Source organism: Mustela nigripes, chromosome 9 (assembly GCF_022355385.1).
Source record: "Mustela nigripes isolate SB6536 chromosome 9, MUSNIG.SB6536, whole genome shotgun sequence".
NCBI lineage: Eukaryota > Metazoa > Chordata > Mammalia > Carnivora > Mustelidae > Mustela > Mustela nigripes.
In genome coordinates, this window is record NC_081565.1 from 8,116,795 (window position 1) to 8,140,508 (window position 23,714).

Here is a 23,714-nt window from a genome sequence, read left to right on the forward strand (position 1 = left end):
CATTAAGCCCAGCCCCAGCACAGTCCCAAGCGCTTCCGAATGCACACGGCATGAAAGTTAACTGCTGCCCCTGACATACTTCTGGATGGATGCCCTTAACTTTCTCATGAGGGCGGCACAGCAGCTCCCCTGAAGGCAAAGAGACATGCTGCAGCTCGCTCGCTACAAGGCCCTGGGCATGGCCGCTCAACTCTCTAAACCCCTCTTCCTCCTCTAGAAGTGGGAGAATAACAATGTGAACATTGAACACAATCAGTTCAGTAGAGCGGCTGCTGTGATGCCTGGCTCATAAGGACATCAGTACAGGTCAGCGGGCCCAGAGTCTGGGTGGGAACACAGCACGTGCACACAGCACACGGGGAACCAGTCAGAATAGCAGTGTGCCGCCCGGCTGCAGGCACGCCCTGTGGTCGGCCGCGGCGTAAGGGGAGGAGCTGGCAGAGTGATGAGAATGGCCAGCATCAGGGAAGAGGAGGGAAAGGCAGGATACAGACCTAAGCCCGGGGCTCAACAGCTGGCAAGGACAGAACCTATCAGGGCAGGGGGTAGGAGTGGGGATGGCAGTGGGGTGAGCTCTGTGGATCATGGACAAGACTGCAGGAGGTGATGGTACCACAGAGCCCGGCAGGGCCCCAGACCAGCTGAGTGTGAAACAGGAGGAGGCATGGACCCCAGAGGGAGCCCCCAGGGTCTCATAGAGAGTCTGAAGAGCCAGCTAAGGAGAACGGTTGACTGCCATCGTAACGGGTAGAGGGCCACAGGGCCATGCGTGCAGGGGGGCGGGGATGCCGAGCAGGCATGTAGGCGGGTCTTCCAGCCTAGAGAAGTCAGGTCACAGCTTCTGTTTGAACGCAGTCCAGTACCCCCAGAGCAAGGCAGCTCTCAGAGTACTAAGGAAACACATTCCGCAAGAAGGATGGAAGGAAGGGAGGGAGGGAGAGAGGAAAACATAATAACGAAAGAGCTTACCTTGGCTATTTTCACAAAATGGCTCAGGATTTCTGCCCTTATTTTTAAAGTCTGTGCTGTTAGAATTTCTCGAACAACCCAAAAACTGACCTGTAGAGTCAAATACACACACACACACACACCAGAGAAATGGTTAAGCCCTGGACCACCCTCATCACCCTCGCCCACCGCGGGGGGTCAGGAAGCTGGAGGAGCGCAGCCCGGGGTTGCAGGTGGCGGAGGGGTCCTTTACGACACCCAGCCCTGCAGGTGGGGCCCTCCTTCAGCACCCCTCTCGAACACACACAGCGATGCCGAGAGACAAGTACTTTCCTCATCACCCGGGGGAATTACTGGGCCTCCACAACATATGAATCTCTCTGAAGCTGTGGCAGGAAATTTTGAGATGATTCGGACAGATCCCTGCTCAGAAGGCTGTCAGCTGTGGGGAAACCATGGCCAGGGTGTTGGATGGATGGATCGACAAATGGCCAGACAAACACATATGTTCACTGGCTGTACCACTGTGAGATCTATATCCCCAGACAGACCTCAACTGAGTAGGATTCACCAAAGTTTGCACAATCATAACAAATTTAATTTTCTAGGAGAGGTTCACCCAATAATTTAAATGATATGCAAGTGTCTTTCAAAGACCCATAAAGCAAGGCAGGTGAAGGGACATGTTTTTCTGGAGACCACCGATGCCAAAAGGACATGACGGTACTTTGGGTTCAGAACATTATTCATGCTTCAAAAAAAGAAAAAAGAAAAGAACATTATTCATGCTTGACCTCTCACAGAAATCAACATCCCCAAGCCCCTGAATCCTTTTGGGAACAAGCAAGTTGTCTCCCAGGGTATAGCAGACCCACATGACACCTCAGTACAACACAGAAGGGGCTCCGTGCCAAGAAAGTCTGGGAAGTGGTTACTTTCTTGTTTATGTCTCGCTACTGTAACAACAGTGCTGGGTGACCCACGGATGCCCAAAGGCGGGAGGACAGCACAGCCGAGAGAGAGAGAGAGCTAAGCCGAGTACAGGGAGGTGTGGAGTTGAAAGGAAGGCAAAGGCATCTAAAACCTCTGAATTTTACAAATTAAAATAAAGATAGTCCAGAGTTAACAAAGCACCTTTACTGCGGCAACTAGATTTTTTTCTCTTTCCTGAAATAGTCACTTTTCAACGAGAAAACAAGAATAACCAAGAACCAAAAATTTGCTTTTTATGTTAAGTAGGAATATTATAGAAAAGTTTTTTCCGCGTAATTATCTGTGGTTGCCTCCAGGACATGCCTGGGTTTCCATAGAATCATTTTTTCCAAGGAATTACCTAAAATTAAGTTCAGTCTCAAACGTTTACTAGCCAGTTACGGAAGAAAGATTTTTCTGGACATCAAATGATATGCCCATAAATGTTATATTTTAATACATGCACATTTTTATGCCACAAAAACTCAAGTGTGATAGTTTATATGTATAATTTAATAGATTCCTGCATGCCAAAAAATCACACACGTTTAAGGCATAATTATGGCACATGGCAGGGTCGACACTGATCTGCAGCACACGGGTGCGGAGGCAACTCCAGGTCAATTCAACAGACTTTTGTGAAGCCTGTTCTGTGTGCAGGCTCTAGGCACCATGAGTCGACACTTGGCCCTTGCCTGATACAGGGGTGACCAGAGGAGGCAAGATCCTCCCGAAATCCCATGGCAATCCTGGACGCAGAAGTTGTTCAACCGAAGCGGACTGGAACACAGGAGAGTTAATGGTAGAGGAAGGTCTGCTGGAAGAGGCAGGCCTTTAAAGATGGGTGGACTTCGAGCAGGTAAAGATAGGATTGGTGTATGGCTATATACACCACGACCAGGGAGGGCTGAGCAGACCGACTGGTGTGGTGTTGCAGGTGCTCTGTGGGGTCAGGGTAGAGGGCGAAATCAAAGCTAGGAAGGGCACTGAAGGCCAGATGATGTAACACCAAAAACTCAATCCATGAAAAAAAAACCTGATAAGTTGGGCTTCATTACAATTGGACATTTCTATAGTGCAAAAGATGCTGGTAAGGAAATTAAAAGATGAAGCACAGCCTGGGGAAATACTTGCAAAACACATATCTGATGTATGTATTATATTCAAAATAGACACTTAAAACTCAACAGCAAGAAAACAACCCAACTGAAAAATGGGCCAAAGAGTGCTCGCTTCGGCAGCACATATACTGAAAAATGGGCCAAAGATCTGGACACCTGACCAAGGAAGTACAAATAGCGATAAAGATGAAAAGATGCTCAACATCATTTGTCATTGGGGAAATGCAGAACTCTGTGTATGTGTTAGAACGGCTAACATGAAACGGTCAGTGAAGGTGCCAGCTGCTGGCCAGTACCTGGGGCAACACACACTCTCGCTCCATTACCGGCAGGAGTACAAAATGGCACAGTCCAGCACTTGCACTCCTAGATATATACCCAGCTTCTTTGAAATCATATGTCTACACACACATGCGTGCACACACACATGCACGTGTTTCTAGCAACTTCGTTCATCATTGCCAAATACTGTCCTTCTTTCTTTGCACAGGCAAATACCAGTTAATTTTTAGGAAAGATCTATTGTCTATGTCTAGGTCCACTTTCTTTTTACATACATAAAAAAGTTCCAATTGTTCCAGTACCATTTTGTAAAATGTCCCCATTGGGACAAGTTCAGATATATATATATATATATATATATATATATATATATATATATATGGTCAAATTCTCAAAAAAAGACATAATCCAAAAAAAGGCTGAGCATTTCTGAGCTCTACAGTGAACTCCTTGGTGTTGAGCTACAAGCCTGGCCCATAACACATGCTCAGTGAATTTGTCTGGGTCCTTCCATCCCTCTATGAGCTAGATGAACAAATCCCAAGGGACTCAGATCCCACAGAGAGGCAAGCAAGTCCACAGAGTCTGACCAGGACCCTGGCTACTGGGTTTCTGGTTTGGCCACAAGAAGCCTCAAATCTGCGGGCAACCTCCTTCCAATCAGTTGATCTTCACGTTCCCTCTTATTTTCCCCCAAAGCGTTGAATGTTTACTCCATGCCAGACACTGCACTAAGAGTTCTTCATATACCATTTCACTTAATCTCCACACCAACTCTGCAAGGTGAGTCCTATTATTATTCTCACTTACAGATAAGGAAACTGAGGCTTGCAAAAGGTAAGTGACCTGTTTTCCTTATCTACAGGCTGATGGGGAGCCTTGTTCTCACAGAGAAAAGTCTGCCAGGAAAGGATGCCGATCAGTTCATCTCAGAGAAAGCAGCCCCAGTGGCTGGCCAGTTTCCAAAAGAGCTGTGGCCAGGAGCTGCTCACTCGGAGTAGCTGACAGGCTGGCAGCAAGACCATTTCTCGAAGCATTCTGTTTGGGAAAACGCGACTGCACTTCTGGCTCACTTCACCCACTTGGTCTGATCTGGACACAAGGCAATCATGCGCAGAACGAGCTGCCCCGCCCCTGCCAAGCTGACCTGGCCTCAGCGTGCAAGGCAGATTACATCAGAGCCCCCAGCAGCCCTCCTTCGGGAGCTCTGCGGCTGGTCAGAGGTGGGACTGAGCTGGCTCCCAGTCAAATAGTTTTGTGAAGGAAACTCTGAATCCTCTGATAGCATGTGCACATCTGTTTTATTTTTTAAAGCCTAAGCTTGGTTGAAAAGGGAGATTTTGAAAATAAAGAAAAAAGAAACAAAAGGCTTCAGAACTTCTCTTTTCAAAACAAATAGGTACATACAGCCCCTACTCCCAATGCATCTAGACCCTTCCTAGCTCCTGTTATAGCAACAATAATGCTAACTCCAGTGTCAATCTTCAGATGAAAAGCTGTTGCCTCTTTGAGGCTCCCTCATCCTTGGGTGGCAGCCGAGGCTGGGGAAGCCTGGAGAGGGCTGGACAGTGGTGATGCACAGGGCCCGGCATTTCTGAGCAGCGAGGCCCCGCTGCAGGGAGGGCCCAAAGGGAACCTAGGCCCATCACCCCAAGGTCCAGTCACGCACACTACACAATCTTGAATCCACTGCCCTCATTTGAAACCAGAAAAAAACAAGAAAGATGAAAAGCTGTCAAAAGCATCATTTGGGGATTGGCCCACCCAAAAGGGGTTACAGGGTAGCTTACTAGCAAAGATCACGTTCTGGCAGACTGGCTAAGAGGCCAGAAGTCCACTACCCTTAGTTGGCCCAGGCCCCCATCATTCTTCCCTTAAGAGGGGGTGTGGATCTTCATACCTAGAGCAAAGGCTCTGGTTGGAACAAGTCAGTTTGCAGCGGGATGTGTGAGGCCAGGGGCCTGGCTGTGAGGCACTCAAAGAAATTCAACTCAACAAGCGTTTTCTGAGTATCTCATTGATTCATTTCACAAGCATTTACTGAGGGTCTCTCTTACCCTGAACATTAGGCAAGGGGGTGGGAGGCACAGTGGTGAACAAGACAGAGCCCAGAGACTGGCATAGAAGGGGGAGGAGGAAGAGCTCCACAGAGTGAGCAGAGATGAGCAAAGGGCCACACGGAGACAGAAGCACAGGGTTCAGTGAGAGAACGTGTGACAGCAAAGACCTCACACAGGCTGGGGATTCACAGAAAGCTCCCTGCAGAAGTGACATTCAAGCTGATCAGACTGGGAGCTGAACGGGGAGGAAGAATTCTGAGCTGAGAAGACGGCACATCTGGGGGCCTGAGGGGACAGAGATACGGTGCATCAGGAAGAGAAGGAAGGCCGGCCAGGATGGGCTGGGGAAGGGACAAGGGGTGGGGCGAGAGGGGTGGATGAAAACCTGACCCACTGTGCAGGACCCTGCAGGGCAATTAAGGTGCTGGAGCCTCAGCTTGGGTGGAACTGGAAGCCAATGAAGAGATTCAAACCCTCGAAAGATGGTTTCAGTTCCACCTGCTGTGAAAAAGGACTATGCAGGCAAAGAGGACTGATGGGCAGAGTGGGTTGGGAAGAAGGGTTTGGACCTGTGCCAGGTGCCTGTGACTGAACCCTAGCAGGGTGCCCAGTCCACAGGGGACACCTGTGCTACCTGCTCAGGCACATGCAAGGGGTACTGCTCACCTGATTAAACCTCCGGGTAAAGGCCACGACGTTGGGGGCGAGACTATGTTTCTCCTTCTTACTCCATCCACAGCTGGCAAGTTCCTAGGAAGCACAGAGTCAATTTCAGCAGTGATTCTTTCTAATCGGGAGGCAAAACACAGCAGGACATCTAACTGGAATGTGGACACGGACGTGGGGAAGGGCCGAAGCTCTGGCCATCCTTTTCTTCACCGGGATGGGTGAGGTTCTCCTCTGGAGAGAAGGGCTGGATCTGGAGATGGAGGTGCAGCCTGGGAACTCCACTCCCCAGGTGAGGATGGGAGGTCGGATAGTCTTCTCCATAACCCCAGCCACATTTCTCAGGATTTCTGTGCCAAAAATACCCTTAATGACAAACTGCCTCTCTGCCAGCTCCCCTGAGACCAGAAGTCCCTTCTGAAAGCAAACTGTCCGAGAGAGGGCATAATGTGTTAGCTAGCAGGATCCTCCCGGTGAACTTAGAACTTAAAATTAAAATATGGCTAAAGGATCTCAGAGCTCATTGGCCATGTGACAGCCTCCATTCCTAGAATCAGAAAATGTCCTAGCCCAAGCCCACTGCAGTCAGAGAAGCTTCTGGAACTACCTCACACCCCTTCCCAAAGTCAGCCCCTCCCCTATCTTGTACAACCAACATTTGACCAGAAGGAGAGGCTGCCTTTGACATCTTCTTCAGGGGCTTGTCTCTTCTTTCTAGCAGGTTTAACGTTACATTCTGAATCACCAAATTACCTAAGTTTTACCTATCAGTGAGGCTGGTTCCTACCCAAGGGAGCTAATGGGAGCACTTCACCAGGACCACTTGGGGTGCGTAAGGGAACCAGGGAAAACCCATTACCCAACGCCCAGCATGTTCAGCTTGTGGCATGGGGGCCCTGGCAAAGAATGGAAGAAAGGAGGCAGATTAAATCTCTCCACTTCTGAGTTATAAGCCCTCCTTTTTAATTCATATCAGGCCTTGCTATTATTAACAGCACTTTTTTGCCACACACCTGGAACTTTATTTAATAAGGTCATTAGTGAGAGCCAACTGCCCACCAGCTGGAACGGGGGTCTACTAGCAAGTCTGGGAGGGCAGTGGGAATGGCCAGAGACAAAACCTGCAGGCTGAGCAGCTGTGCCCAAAGCACAGTGCCCTTCGAATGCTTCTCGGGACCCAACTATAAGCCTCAGACAGGCGGGTGCTGTGCGAAGGCTGGCTGGAGGCAGTGGGCAGCTCCCGACACAAGACCCCATGGCCTGCACCTGGGAGCTCTTGGACCTGGGAGCTCTCGGCCAGGAAGCCAAGGCTGTGCCCGCGGCTTCTCCCGAGACCGCCCCCTTTCTGCAAATGCACCATTCCTCCTCCGGGCCACCCACATGGAAGACACGAACATCCCGGACCCTGCCAAGTCCTTCGCACCTTCAGTGTAGACCCTAAGTAACAGCAATGACAAGGACGCCAACGAGGGCTGCCATTCAGCAAGAGCCCCGATAGGGCAGTTAGGCGCCGGCCTCATCACGCCTCCTGTCGTCTCAAGCCACTCTCACCGTCTCCGGTTAGCAAAGAGGAAGGGCTCAGGATTTTTCCTCTCGAAGGAATACCTTGACCTTATTTCTTTTCTAATGTAAGCATAACTCTCTTTAAGATGTAGGATTTACCTGTTTACCATGATTCTTCCTGTTTTGAAAATGTGTATTCAACCTGACTCCGTTACACTGACTTCTCTCTCCCCTTTAGAACATACACTCAATTGCTTCTGCAAATGGGTATCGATGCCCTTTCCAAGTTAAATTATGAGAACAAGAGCAGTCTTCCTTGTGAATCCCAGAACCAGTCCTGGGAAGGTATGGGCTACAGTAAGATCGAAAAAAGAATTCATTAACCTGGCAATCAAGGACGGGGGCATGGCTGTCGCCCAGTTACTGGCTGATAGTTGCTCCTTCTGTTTTTTTCCCCAAATTCTTTAATACCCAGCAAAAGTTATACACGTATGTGTGTGTACACATGCACACATTTTAATTATAAGTACACAGTTAATTAAGAGTCTGTAATCTTACGTAGAATTAGACAGACTCTGCCTCCACACACCAGCTGTGTGATCTTCTCAGGCACTGTCTTCTCAGAATCTCAATTTTCACATCTTAAAACGGGTATGACACTGTAATAACTAGGAAGCTCAACACGACGATTAAATGAGATTAAGACATTCAGAGCACATAGTACAGAACAAGTCCTCAGTAAAGGTTATCTCCCCTCCCCTCCCGAGGGTCCCACTGCTGTCAGACTCAGCATGAGCTCCAAACAGCCCTTCCTTCCCTCACACAACGCTCTCGTTGGGATCATAAATTATTAATAAAATCGATTACTGTTTCTCTCTCACTTTGCTGATGTCATGCACACAGGAACCAAAGCAAGAACTTAATACATCTGCCCTACATTTATTTGATTAGAACATTTCCAAGACCCTGATTCATAAATTGCTTGTACACTTCTTGGGTTTTGACAATTCCCTAAAGAACCTTTTGCAGTGAGAGACACGTAATATTTAAAATTAAAGCCTCAACAGAGTAAAACATTATGTTTGAGGGGTTCTTTGATGAAATGGATGGAGCAAAGGCCTTAAGAGCCAGAAGACCCCGGTCTAAATCCCAGCCCGGCCACATGATTCCCAGGTGACTCCAGGCAAGTTAACCTCTGGGGCTGCTGGTTTCATCACTCATCAAACAGGGACACTGAAATCAACTCCACAGACTGGTGCTAGCGACTGAAAGAGGGAAAGCCTGGCAGAGGAGGTGACACGCAGGGCACAGGTCTGGCCCCCAGCGGACGGCAGGCAGCATTTGTTGAATGAATGGCGTAGGAGCGTTCCTCATACTCCCAAATTCAGGGCAGAAAGATTTATCAGGATGTCAAAAGAAGTAAGACCATTCTATCTGCACTAAAACAAGCCCTGGGCCCAACCTCCTTGGCCCTGTTCCTCTTCTGTGTTTGGCCTTATAGGATTACAAGAGATTCCATCTGTGTGAAGTGGGTTTGGAAGATGTGAAGTAATAGAATAAAACTCTTCCAGTCACTAATGCCTAAAAAAGGTCTATGCTATGGAACTGATCTGAGTGTAATTAAGTTCAAATTGACCAGAGGAGACAGGGCTGGTTCTAGAAGGAGCCAAGGGGCTGGGCTGAGGCTGGTGGCCCCACAGCCCTGGTGAGTGGGCTGCCACACGCCCCCTCCCCCGGGCGCCAGGGCCCTGATCTCACCCAGTCTGTCCTCGGCTCTGAGTTCTCTGCCGAGGTCAATGGGATGTGAAAGCAGAGGAGTATGAGCCTGTGTGTCCTTTGCCAGCTTCCTCTGGGGCCTCTCTTCTTTCATGCGGATGCTCCCTGGCTTCATCAGGGACAAAACAGAAGCTGTGAGAAGAAAACTCTCTGCTACCAAATGTGCAAATTCACCTGTGCCCTCTCCCTTCCTCAGCTTCAGGGGAAGAGAGACCCTTTCCTCTAGGGGACCTGCTCTCCTCCTGGGCACTGGATCCCATCGCATCCCCTGCTCAGAAGCCTGCCCTCCAGCCCTCTCTCCCCCCTTCACCCCCTTCCTCTCCGTGGAGAGCAGTAACAGGAGGATGATAACAGCGAGGGCAGTTACGATGAAAGACATCTTTTCCAGGCCTCCGGCTCCTCTGGCTCCTACTCTTTCTTCTCCTTCCCAGTGAATTTCCTGAAAGGACAATCCGTACCGCTTCCTTCTCCACCTTCTTCCCTTCCCCTTCTCCACGGACACTGCTCGGTCCTCCACGGGTGACAGCCTCCTGGCTGGGCAGCCGCCCGCCCCTTCCCACTCCCTGGCCCTGCCCTTCAGCACCGAATTCTCTGGCCGCCTTCTCACTGCCTCACGATCGCTGTGCCCAGTCCCATTTTCTGGTTGCTTTCTTCTGTTCCGGCACTATCCACCACTTCCACCGAAATCTGTCCACGGTCTTCTTCTGCCCTGTTCTATGTCCATACTCCTCCCCGGGAGCCCACCTTTACTGCCATGGCTTCCACCGCACGTCTGTGCCCAGCCTGGGGTTCTCTCCTGAGCCCCAGACCAGGATATTTAGCCGCCTCCCGGCCACACGCTCATTGGTACCCCATAGGAACCTCAGCGTCAGTAGGCCCAGAGCGCAAAGGAGTCTGACCAGCTGCCTTAAATTTAAAAATGTAACATGTGAGGGGCGCCTGGGTGGCTCAGCGGGTTAAAGCCTCTGCCTTCGGCTCGGGTCGTGATCCCAGGGTCCTGGGATCGAGCCCCGCATCGGGCTCTCTGCTCAGCAGGGTGACTGCTTCCTCCTCTCTCTCTCTCTCTGCCTGTCTCTCTGCCTACTTGTGATCTCTCTCTCTGTGAAATAAATAAATTTTTTAAAAAATCAAAAAAAAAATGTAACACGTGAGATTCAATTAGACACTCATTCTGGGAGTTGAAGAACAATGTTTATTACAAAGAAACTGGAAACAATTTCTAACAGATACAAAAACTTTTTCTTAATGCAAGCATTCCTAGGTGACAGCAAGAGTCACCACTGCGTTAGGCTCTCCCTGCAAGCTTCTTGGGGCCACACTGCCAGGAACGCCCCCAAGAGCTGCCAGTTTTGTGTGTAGGAGTTTGGCGATCAGACCGTGTCTGGGGTCCATGAGGTAAGGCCCTGGAAGAGGAGACCGGGGGAGTGGGCCAAGTCCTCCCTGAAGACACTACAGGACCCAGGCCACAGGAAATTGGTGCTAACACATGGCCCTTCCACACAGGTGCTTGATCCTGACTGCAATCTTTTCCAAATCACATTCTTGAAACACGTTCCCGTGGAACATGCACCACTTTAAGAAGTCCCTATATGTGACCTTACAGAATACGACTGGCGGCCGCCGGCCAAGGGCCCCACATCACCATTCTTACTCCCTCTTCCACCCTCCATGTTTCTCCCCATTCCTCCTGTTCTAATATCTAGAACAATCTTCAGAAGAACTGGTGGGACAATCACACGTAGCCAAAGAAGCTCTAAAAACATCCCAGGGAGTAGATGACCCACTGAGGCAGTCAGCGGGGACAGTGCCAGTTCCGGAGCTAGGGGTGGGGTCTAAGGAGTAAGGCATCTTAGGGCCTAGACTCTGGTGACATGATTAAGAACAGGCAAATAACAGAGTGGCTGCCATGTCCTTCAGGGCCTGCCAGGCCTTGTCACCCTGCAGGAAGCCACAGTAGCCAAGGTGTGTGACATCCATAGGCTCCTAGCGTGGAAGTGGGAGTTCTGGGGCTGGAGGCAGGGATGACAGATCCTCCATGGGGGCTTCCGACCTGGAGCCCAGCAGTGGGGCTGGCGCTGGTCTTAGGAGTGAGCTGGCAGGGCACAGTTGTACAGAGAGAGACTGCGGAGCCCAGCAGTTGAGGAGGCAGACGGACCACGGCTGACCTACAGCCACTGGCTCTGGGACCCTGAGCAGGTCACTTCCACTCCTAGGGCCTGACCTTGCTCTTCTGAAAACTGGCAGGATCTCACCTCTCCCAGAGAAATTTTAAGGGGTAAGTGAGGAGATATTTGCGAACTGCTTAGCATGATGCCTGATACACTGTAAGTACTTCCGATGTGCTTCTTAAATAAATAAAATAATGCTCAGGGGGAAAGGCAGCACAGAGCGGATGGGAGCAGGGGCAGGTGATCCAGGCCAGGGGAGACCCTGCAGTCTGCTGGGGTAACACCCAGGAGAGCAGTCCCTGGGCAGCAGGACTCGCAACTAGGCCAGGGATGGGGGTCAAGGCCCAGCCAGATAAGCACAAACAAGATTTACTGAATACGAACTTTGTGCCAGAAACTGTGTCACACCTGACGCGCCATCTCATGTCATCCTTACAGGACCCTCAGAGCAGGTGCGGCTGCTGCCACCTTCAGCTTCTAAACGAAAAGCAACATCGCGAGTAGGTGTATTAATGTGCCCAGGCCACACACAGTCGGTGACAGTGGCAGCATGAGCCTGTCCTCGCCAAAGCCAGGCCAGAGCTATGGGCCTCACGGGGGACTCCAGCAGGCTCCCGGCCTCAAGCAGAGTGGGCGGTGTGCAGGAGCAGACCAAAGCAGAGGCTGGGCTGAGAACAGCAAGGCGGCCCGGGGGGCTGGAGCGGAGCAGCGGAGCAGTGGAGCAGCGGGAGGAGAGGTGGTAACAAAGGAAGCAGGCTGGGGGGTGGGGGGCTGGTCATCGCCTAGCCTGGAGGGCAAGAAACGACTGGAGTTTATCTTACCGGGTGGGGTGGGAAGGCAGTGGAGGGACTGGGTATAGGCAGCTCCCAAAGCCTCACACACATGATAGGTTTTATTGCCCTGAGAACATGAAGGAGAGAGTGGCAGAGTGGACGTAAACTCGCTCTTCCGCTAGGCTAGAGTCTAGTCCGCGCTATAATCTCATACGCGGGGTATGGTTTTCTCACAGGAGGGCAAGTCACTTCAGTAATTTGAAATAAACACCAGCAGGGGATGATGTGTGTATGGAGGAGGGAGGGAGGCAGGGCCCCAGGAGAAATGAACACGGGGCCCTCCAGAAGGCTTCAGAACCCTGGCTGGCCAAACCACAAGAGCAGGAAGGAACCACTGGGGACAAATGGGCACCTTCTTTGGCATCAGAGCGTGTGTCTCGTGGGCAGAGATCACTGAACAAGTACCAGCAGGTTATTCTTCCTCAGCTTGCAGTCCTACTAACGTCTACAGAATAACAACTCCCAACCACCGCTGTTTCATCAACTCCTCAAACTACTGTCTGTTCCGGACACATGTAGATTAAGGGTCATGAAGATGATGCAAATTTCCAAAAACATTCCCCCGCCAGGGCTAGTACTGGGCGGCTCTGCACAATTAGAACCAGCTGTCAACGCAGGGCAGCAGCCAACTGCAACCCTGCGAACAGTTCCCCGTCCACGTGACAGAGAAAGGGACCCAGTGAACAGAATGGAAAGCAGCCACTGGCAGCTCTGCTCACCCGGATTCCCAAGCCCGACAGAAGGCCCACAGGGCCACCTGCTCCTTTTCCACTCTTACGCTGGGGACTACGCTCAATTCCCTTTCTCCATATTCTCGGGAAATGCTTTTCCCAAGTAACAGTATTCAGATGTTCGCTTTTAAAAAACAGTACACTTTGGCTTTTTTGATTAGGGACCGAGTAGAAAACCTAGACAACACAGAAAGCTTAGAAGAAAATGTAAACCATCCATTAGCCTAAAACCCAGAGAACACCGGAATTGAGACTTGGACAGTAAGAACAACAACTAATATTTACTGAGTGCTTTACTAAGCGCCACATATGCCACACCATCCATCTGCTTGTCCACTGTGAATCCTCACAAGCCCGGGAGGTAAGTACCATTACGGCCCCATTTTGCAGATGAAGAAAGGGAAGCCTAGTTGGAAGCATTAGGCAATTTGCTCCAATCCTCACATATGGTCAGTGTGAGAGGCAAGACTCAAAGCCAGGTGTGTCGGTCTCCCAAGCCTGGCCTCTGAGCCACAGAAGGTCCCTGTCTAGAGGGCGGCAGCCATGACGCAGGGGCACACACACGTGCGCACACACCACTTGCTGTCCCGAAAATCGATCTTCTGCCACGTCTGTGACTCCAGAGCCTGCCGCCGTCCTCACATCTTCCCGTCCCTCCATTTGCAGAGTTCCTGCGACACGCATGACACCTCCTAGAAACAAGTCATCCTCATTGTCCCCTGTGGGTTTCCCTCTGAGTTCTAGATGGAAATTTTAGCTTGTCCTTTCACTCTGCTTTGGTTTTCCATCTCCTCTACTGCTCACCATTCCCACAGCAGTCTGAGTTCGGGAATCACGTTTTTCGGCACAAACAGATCCTTCCTGTGCCACGGGGTCACCCTGAACACTGCTGGGAAAGCGAAATGAAATTTCTGGAAGTACCTGCTTCACGGGAAGACATAGGCTCAGACCTAGACTTCGTACTGCCTTCCATTTACTGGCCAACTAAAACTTTTCTGTGTCTGGTGAGTATGTTAAATACCATGTCGGAAACTGGAAAAGTTAACTCAGACAGTCCGGGGCCACATGATTTTACCAATGAGTCCTCTCAGACTTTAAAGGAACACCAAATTCTCATGCTAAATAATTTATTTAAGAGCACAAAAAGTAACGGGAAGCAGCCCCAAACCCTGACACGAACAAATACAGAACAAGGGGTGGGTAGAATGAGCCCCACATGATCTAGAAGGTGTGTCTAAGAAATACAAGAACAAGCTAATATTTTGAAGACTATTAACATAATAACAGCACATCAATAAATCAAAGAAAAAAATGTGATATAATCCTCTCAGATATTGAAAGGTAATAAGTAAAATGCAACATTCCATTTGAGATTTTATTTTTTTTAAGATTTTATTTATTTGACAGACAGAGATCACATGTAGACAGAGAAACAGGCAGAGAGAGAGAAGGAAGCAGGCTCCCTGCTAAGCAGAGAACCTGATGCAGAGCTTGATCCCAGGACCCTGGGATCATGACCTGAACCAAAGGCAGAGGCTTTAACCCACCGAGCCACCCAGGCGCCCCTCATTTGAGATTTTAAAAAGAAAAAAACCAGTCAGCTGGTTAAGCTGCTGACTCTTGACTTCAGCTCAGCTCATGATCTCAGGGTCGTGAGATGGAGCTCTGTGTCAGGCTCCGTGCAGGGTGCGAAGTCTGCTTGAGATGTTCTGTCTCTCCCTCGGCCCCTCTCCTCCATTCACAGGAACTCCCTCTCTCTTTCTCTCTCAAATAAATAAATAAACCTTTAAAAAGAAAAAAAAGAGTCTTAGAAGCTCAGTAATATGTATCTCAAGCCAACAGCCATCATTATAGCAAAGAGAAGAGAAAGCCTGCAGGAATTTGAATTACAAAGAGAAACAGGTGGTACGGGAGGTTCCTTGTCTGAACCACAGAACACAGAAGATGATCTGAGCAGCTTTCTTCTTTCTCAGCAGGTTGGTACCTTCATTACCTACAATGGACCTTCAGGCATTAAGCTTGACTTTCTCGTGATTTCTGGTTGAGGAAGGCCTACAAGCTATAGCCCAGCACTCGTCAACAAAAATGTCACACAAGCCATGTATTTTAAATGTTCTAATGCCATATTAAAAAGGAGGGCGTGGGGGAAAACAGGTGAAAATAACCATTTATTTTGTCTAACTCAATACATCCAAAATACTTTCTGACCTGTAATCAGTATAAAATATGACAAATTATGATGAGATAGCTTGACCCTTTCTTTGAAATCTGGTCTGGTTTTTACACGTATGGCACACTTCAGTTCGGACTAGCCAGATTTCAAGTGCCCAAGAGATGCATGCAGCCACCATTTTGGTCAAGAGAGTTCTCACCAATGTACAAAGGCACTAAATATATACAATACAATGTACAAAGACACTAAAATATAAGGTTTACTGGGGTGCCTGGGTGACTCATTCCGTTAAGTATTTCAACTCAGCTCATAACCTCAGAGTCGTGACATCAAGATCCATGTCAGGCTCTACACTGAGCGTGCAGCCTGCTTGAAATACTCTCTCTCTCCCTCTGTCCCTCCGCCCCCCACCATGTTTGCTTGTGCTCTCTCTCACTTTCTCTCTCTCAAAAAATAAAATATAAGGTATACTCATTGAAAAGGAGGAGTCAGGGCAGGAGAATGGAAGACAAGCCGAGAAGCCCCATCAGTGGGGCCAGGGTGAGATGGGGAGCCAAGACAGACAGCTGAGAACCACAGAACAAGGTCACCCCAGGACACGCAGGGAGACTGAAGGGGGTGACGACCTGCACATGACTGCCCCAGATTCTTTATGCCTCCCTTACATAAGGTCTGTCCCCACCTACACTCTCCATCCCCCCAAAGGGAGCTGGGGCTTGTTACTAAGCAGCTAGATAGGTCCGGCCACAGCTGTTAGAAGGACTCAGGTTACAGACGGAACGACATCAATTCAAAAAAGGCAGAGAAAGACACATGCAGTTCGCGCAGGTCATGTCGTGTGTTCATGGGGACTCTCGAAGTCAGGAGTGCTGGGTTCTAATCTCAGCTGTGCCTGAAACCCCTTCGAGACTCCGGGCCAGTCCTATCCTCTGTGGAGGCTTGGTGTCCTGTTTATAAAATGCAGTGGCACCGGATGGTCTGTAAGTTCCTCCCAGTTCTCCCATTCTGTGAGCAAAGAGAAGCAGAGGCCCATGTCTGGCTTGATATAAAAACACTATTAAGTAAGACCTGCCTCTGGAGACTGCGTGACTGCAGTGGTTTTCCTTCTCCAAGTGTTCGGAGGGGGTGTGAAGAGGCTGAGGCTGAGAGGCAGTTCTGAAGGGGTAGGACGCTCTTGGCCCCACAGGGACGGAGTGGACATGACAATGTGGTGAGGCAGGAGACGGGAAGCAGCTGTGGGGGAGGCGGGCCGGGAGCAGATGGGGGCTCACGCGCAGAAAAAACACAAATGACCAGTGCAAACGCGGGTTCCAGAAAGACAGAAGGGGAGGGAGCAAGAGAAAGGGGAGAGGGAAAAGGGAGGGGAGGAAGGAGAGGAAGAAGGAAAGAAAAGAGAGGGAAAAGACAGAAAAAGGCATTCCAAAGCAGAAGGGTTCAGCTGCAGGCCGTCTCTGGAAGTGGGGTGTGGCCGGCGAGAGGTGTGCACAGACGGAGCAGGGGAGGTAGAGCCGGCCAGCGAGCTGTGCAGGCAGGAGAGAACTCAGGAGAGGGAGAAACGAACGGGTAGCACACGTGAAGCATCCCACATGTTTTCCATGCCCCTGACAAAAAGCAGTCTCGGGGCGCCTGAGTGGCTCAGTGGGTTAAAGCCTCTGCCTTCGGCTCAGGTCATGATCCCAGGGTCCTGGGATCGAGCCCCGCATTGGGCTCTCTGCTCCACATGGAGCCTGCTTCCTCCTCTCTCTCTCTGCCCTACTTGTGATCTCTGTCTGTCAAATGTTTGGAAAGACTCTTTAAAAAAAAAAAAAAAAAAAAGCAGTCTCTGAGGGGCGCCTGGATGGCTCAGTGGGTTAAGCCTCTGCCTTCAGCTCAGGTCATGATCTCCGGGTCCTGGGATCGAGCCCTGCATCGGGCTCTCTGCTCGGCAGGGAGCCTGCTTCCTCCTCTCTCTCTCTGCCTGCCTCTCTGCCTGCTTGTGATCTCTCTCTCTCTCTCTGTCAAATAAATTTAAAAATCTTTAAAAAAAAAAAAAAAGCAGTCTCTGAGGCTACACGTCAGGAGCACTCATGACTGGCTGGTCGGACACCGAGGGGCCAACCCTGGCCACCTAACACCTGGGACTCATCTCGGGAGGCTGAGACCTGCATCGTGTGGCCCCGGCTCTCACCAGACAGGAAGAAAACACGGCGGGAACAGACTGAGCTAAGCGACCAGGGGCCTCGCGGCTCCTCCTCATTTTACAAGGCAAGCAGGGTCCTTCCAGACAAGCTCAGTAACATCCCCAGCCGGAGAATAATAGTAATAAAACAACAATAATAATAGTAGTGAACAGCCTGCTGACTGTGTGCCAGGCACTAGGCTAAAAATACTTTCCTTACAGCATGTCTGTGCTCTTGAACGATGGCACCCATTGGTGTCATTTTTTATTTCAATCATTTCTACACCCAGTGTGGGGTTCAAATTCATGACCCCAAGATCAAGAGTCACATGTTCCACTGACTCAGCCAGCCAGGGGCCCCAGAAAGGGCTTTTATTGTCCCCAGTTTACAGGCAAGCAAAACTGAGATTCAGAGAGGGTAATTAACTCATCCAAGGTCACATAGTAAATAAATGACAAGACTAGGATTCAGATGGGGTCTGCATGACTCCAAGACCCAGACTCTTAGCCACTGTGCTCTCAGCCTGGCCAAGCACTGTTACCATGATCTTAGGCCAACACTTTGAATAATCCTGACTGAGGATCTACAAAGTGGCCAGCACTACAGCGGTTACAACATAAAAAAGACGGGAAGAGAACTCACTACCAGGTACTGCTGTTTCCTAACTTCTAGGTAGTGTACAATGTACTTTCACCTACTTTATTTTGTTTAAGCTTTAAAACCATTTTTTAGTGTTCTCCGGGCAGTGTTTAATCAGGTATACTCGAATGTAAGACAAATTTCTTCACAAAACAAAATATTTTTATTTATTTGACAGAGAGAGACACCCCAAGTAGGCAGAGAGGCAGGTAGAGGTGGGAAGCAGGCTCCCCACTGAGCAAAGAGCCCAAGGCGGGGCTCGATCCCAGGACCCTGAGATCATGACCCGAGTGGAAGGCAGAGGCTTAACCCACTGAGCCACCCAGGTCCCCCAAAACAAAATATTTTTATATGCTTAGAGGTTTCTAAGCCCCCTTGTTCCAGACAGCAACAGAAGCAGCTCCTTCTTAGCACTCTGTCAAGAAGATAATATTTTAAGCTCTGCAGAACTGTGATTTCTTTTGTTATTACTAAAATTAATTTCATGTCTGTTTTTATTTTCTTATTACTATAGCTGACATATAAGGTAATATTAGTTTCAGGTGTCTAGTACAGGGATAGACAATTCGACACATTCTACCCATCACTCAAATATACATCACCATGGTGGGCTAGTCACCATACAATCTTGTTATAATATTACTGACGATATCTCCTCTGCCAAACTTATAGTTTTCACTACTCCATTTTATAGATAAACCCTCTGAGGCTCACAAAGATGAAATAATTTATGCACATTCATCTAGATAGCAAACGACAGACACCAGAGCCTGAGCTTTTAACACAAAAAGGTCCCAGAGGGAGACTGAGGAATAAGCTAAGACAACCGGACAGGGACAGGGGCTGGACAGGCTTCATTCAAAAAGGCTGATGCGGGTGGGAGCAGCTACTGTAGAAAATGATAAGCCTGGAGGTGGCACAGGAGCCCAAGGCTGTCCCGGGCCTCAAGACATCCCCCCCCAGCTCCTCGCGGCGCCAGGCTGACTGCAAAAGAGGCCATGGGTAAGCGTTCACTCACTTGCGACTTTTTTTTTCCAAGCCATCACACTGAAACAGTCTTCTCCCCCACCCACAGTCACTTGCTTTTTGATCACAAGCAGCTTGAAGCTCCTGGACAGAGCAGGATTTGGGGAAACAAACCAAGACTTTGATAAATTCCAGCAAGGCGACACAGCGCAATGTATTACAGCGGTGCCGGGCTGTGCTGACATTCCAGCCGTCTGATGATGACCACAGACGGCTGCTGCACAAGGAGACCGGGAGGAACCAGGAGGAACGGCTCTTTCAGAAAGCTGTTTCCTCTCCTGAAAGGCTAAAAGGAAAAACCAACCTTTCAAATGTTTGATCTATACAGGGATACTTATTTAAATTAAGTGTGAGGAAACCTTTCAGACACTAAAGCCACAAGCAAGCCTCTGAAGGCATGAAACCACCTTTTATAAGACTGGAGTGAGACCGTGGCTTTGGTCCCACCCTCAGGCCTGGCCAGCCTCTCGAAGCTGTCCCCAGCCCCCATCTAATCAGTAACACACAGCCAGTCTCACCCAATGCCTTCTCCGTGCCGCGCACTGTGAAAGGCTTGGGGACCGGGTGTTGAACGGGCATGTGCCTTCCAGTAGAGAAGACAGACAGTGATTATGAACATGTTATAAGGCACCTAAGGACAGATCAGAGTGCGACAACCATGTACTGGGAGCTGGCTTAGCTGAGGAGCAGGGACTCGCACTGAGTCAGTGACAGAGAGGACTGTCACAGAGAAAAGCAGGCGCACAGGCCTGGGGGTAAAGCCAAGGACCAGGGCAGAAACCAAAGCTGGTCTGAAGCAGAGGAGTGAGTGGGGAGGGCTGGGAGAAGGGCCGGGAAGGGACGCACCGGGCCTCACTCGGCCTGTACTCCCATCTTACAGACGTGTTCTGAAGAGGCTCAGTGACGTCTGAAGAGGTTTGAAGAGGGAGAGGTTTGAAACCTGCAGGCTGGCCGGTAGAGCAGGATGGGGCAGACGTGGGTATAGAGCTGTCCTCGGGGGCATGAGCGTGTACAGGGAGGACGCGCGGCAAGAGGCAGCCCGAAGCTGGGAGGCAGCACTGGGGAGAGAGACAGGAGGCTGGGAGACGGGAGCGGAGAATGTGAGAGACAGAGGTCGCCCACGACAGACACCACGGTTTTGGCCCGACGGGTCAGGCCCCAGCAGGGTTCCAGGAAAAGAAACAAAGGTCTGGTTTGGGGTACACCATAGCCAGACTTTGGCTGCTGCTTCTTCAGTTTCTTGAAGGAAGCACAGCTCTTCCAGCCTTCTGACCAAGTCCCAGGACTGGGCATGGCATTCACGGCTTCCATACTTCGGCCCCCTACCGCCATTCTAACTTTCCACACACCCTTCCCTCTCCTTTGTTCTAGCCAAACTAACCTGCTACTGGGCCCTGCACGTGGCCACTTTCTTCCCAATGGCCTTACCTGTGTTCAAGCTGCTCCATCTCCCTCGAATGCCCTTTCTCCTGATCTTGTGTCCAAATCCTACAAATCCCTGCGGGCCACAAAGAAAGAGGACCCCCTCCAGGATGCTTTGCCCACTGCCCCAGCTAGAAGGACTGGCTCACTTCCCACATACCACTTGGTCTATCCCCTTTAATGTGACCCTTAAAATTCTTTATAGAAATTTCCCACCTTTCCCATTAGACTAGGGACTCCTCATTCATCCCGAAGTCCCTGAGAACACCAAGCAGGGAGCATCACGTGTGGTAAGTGCTGGACAAGTAAATACTAAGCATGGAGCCCGCTAGCCCCAGCAGGCCCCAGGATGCCTCAGCCAGCACAGCAAGGCTGTTTGGAAGAACACCTCTTCTGACTACATTCAAACCTACAGCTCCATTCAGAGACCTGAGCTATGTGGCTCCCTCCAGCCACCACACAGATTCAGCACCGCAGCTGGGACCGCCCAGTCCTACTCTGGCCACCCCCACATCAGAGGGCAGCGGCTTGGCACCTCCCACAGCCTCACCGTCACCTTCAGGGGTCACCTGGGGTCTGAAATGGACTGTGGGGACGCTGCAGGCAAGGGCTGGCCAAGAGGAGGAAAGGGAGGCCGAGGAGCAGGGCTCTGCCCCACAAACTGGGGCAGGGCTGGGGAAAGACGGTGCGAATCTGCCACACAAGGAAGGGCCCGGGGAATAACATTTTGAGAGCTTCCTCTCTCCAAAAAGTTTATCCACAATGCAGAGGGGAGGAAAAGGAAAAAAACCAAGAGATCACTTCTCATTTTATGAGTAGGTTTTATCCAAGAACCTCATATTTTCCACTGAAGGAAAAGCCAATCTACATCTAAACTTTCAAAACTTACACTCAAGAGCAAGAAACAATCTTCAGCCATAAATTAAAAGCTTGCTTTAAACTCTCATTTCTCAAGAGAGTCAGGGCTTCACAGCCCTCCATGCCCCAGAAGTTGGGCCCTGCCTGTCCGCCCGTCTAGTCAGAAAGCAAACAACACAGGCTATTTGTAATGACAGGCAAACACTAATGAATTTCGGAGCATGTCTGGTGCTTGCATTTATGGATCATAAAATCATCTGGCTTCTTCTCCCCCCGTGCTGACATGCCAATGAGGCAACCCTGAGTATTTACAAGCAGGAAGGGGACTGCCAGGACCACTCTGTGAGAGGGAGGCTGGGGGTTGAGGGGGATGGCTTGTTAACCTTCCCATTCCATACAAACCCATTTTTATGCTCTTACAGTCACAGCCTAAACCTTGGCATGCAAAATCCCATTAAATGCTATTTATTTTTTTAAACATCTTGAGGTGGGAAAGAGAGTCAACCTAACTGTCTCAATTGCCTAAGGTATAAACCCAGTCAGAAGTTACCAAAATGGCTTTTTAAATACCAGCTAGATATAAAGAAAGGATTTGAAATGCAGTTAGATTTTTCCAGTTAAACATATAATTTGTCTAATACACCCTACTAAATTCTAAGTGTTTAGAAAAAAGGTACTTCCATAAAACATAGGCTTTCAGTCTAGGAACACCACACACAGGCTCAGCCCCCAGGGTAGAGCCCCTCATTGCCCAGCCAAGGCGGAGTCCCGTTCCGGCCACACTGCCATGACCACCTGGGAGGAAGGGACCGTGGTGGCTTGGGACTCTTTCCATTGACAGGAGGTCTGGGGGAGCCTCTACTGAACCCAGGTAGCCCAGACAGGCCACAGTTTATCTGGGGCCCTCCAGAGGCTGACGCTCATTTCTCGAGGAGGTGCACATCAGAGACCATAGGAGGAGTTCTATGATGCAGAATGAGCCCCTGTATAAGGGGAATCTTTCTTGACTCCAAAGGGTTGTGTGAAGTTCACTTCCTAACAGCCAAGTGTCCCCACATCTGACTTAAGCTGTGAACAAGCAAAGACTGCCCAAACATGGACAATTCAGAGCCACTAACGGGCAGGAGCCATCATTCACTCAACCAACTCCCCCTCCCCCGGCCCCGCCCCCCTTCTCGGGTTCAGAAACCCGGCACAATATGAATGTGAGAGACACCGACCAGAGCAGATAGGTCAGAACCAGAAGGTCCCCAAGAAACAAAGGACATACTAGGACAAGGGGACACTGAAAGACACTGGTTCCCCATGACTCGCATTTTGGGGGTGTCTGCCCAGCTCTTGACCATTCGGGGAACTGCAACTTGTCCTCAACCCCATCACAGGCATATCACTTCCAGGGACAGAAGCCCGACCCCCACTGGGCCATTAGTAATTCCTTGTATATGGATCCGGAATCCAGAAGGAGGGAAAGAGAAAAACGTCAGCATCTAGGGCTCAGGAGTCCTGGGCAGCCACGTTGTGCCCCCCTTGCTGGCAGGGAAGGGTCAGAGGAAGCCAGAGGAAGCCAGAGGAAGCCCCAAGAAAAAGAGAGGAGAAAAGGGAAGAGATGAAAGACTAGAGCCTGCCCAGACTTCCAGGCCCAGAGTCCAGCTTCTCTTTACTTCCAGGTTCCATCAGATACCCCCGGAGGCTTACAGCAAATTCCCCTTTTGTCAAGCTGGCTTGAGCTGTTTTCTGCTATTTAAAACTAAAAACATCCTGAATGATGTTGTCTCCCACCTCTTTGTTCTCAGCCCATCAGCCCGGATGGTCTCAATGAAGAAAAAGGCAAGGAAGGGATGGGAAGGCCTGATGGAGGCCCCTCTCTCAGGGACACCAACCAAACAGGAGTCCACAGACCTCCTTCCCAGAGGCAGGAGTCAGGAACCATAGACCAGGGACATGGCTTCTGAGGGATTCTAGAATCTGCTGACACTCCGGATGTACAGTTGCTTTCCTGCCTCCCTCCAGAGGGGTTAGCAGTTAAATTTCAACAAAATCAGGGCTGTGGGCAAATCCTTTAGAGAAATGGGAAGGGTGGAGGTTAAGTGAGTATCTTGTCCCACAGACGCCCTGGAGGACTTTTGCTCTAGGGTATGAACGTTCCAAGAAGGGAAAGCTGGCCTGAACCCTGAGGCTCAGAGACTCAGAGAAGAGAACTGCAGAGGCTGCCCAGCAGCACCTGGAAAGGCCGAGATTACAACCTGAGTAGGCCACACACCAAAGTCCATGCTCCCAACCCAACTCCTTTAGAAAATTTCACCTGCCAACTCTTCTTTGCCTGGGGCCTTGGGCAAAGAATTTAAGACCACCAAGAAAATAAGAATAATGAAGTTGG

At 50.1% G+C, this 23,714-nt stretch overlaps 1 protein-coding gene across 10 annotated transcripts in view; it reads right to left on the reverse strand.

Moving 5' to 3' along the window:
- Positions 1-23,714, reverse strand: part of RALGPS1 (Ral GEF with PH domain and SH3 binding motif 1) — a 269,975-nt gene that overhangs the window by 165,297 nt on the left and 80,964 nt on the right. For 7 of the 10 annotated variants that reach the window (XM_059410787.1, XM_059410788.1, XM_059410784.1 and 4 more), the window contains 2 exons: positions 6,050-6,133; positions 970-1,059 (listed from right to left, as the gene is read on the reverse strand). In XM_059410787.1, the coding sequence (XP_059266770.1) occupies positions 970-1,059; positions 6,050-6,133 (174 nt within the window). The remainder of the gene's footprint in view (positions 1-969; positions 1,060-6,049; positions 6,134-23,714) is intronic. The other 3 variants (XM_059410790.1, XM_059410789.1, XM_059410794.1) reach the window with 1 other exon arrangement.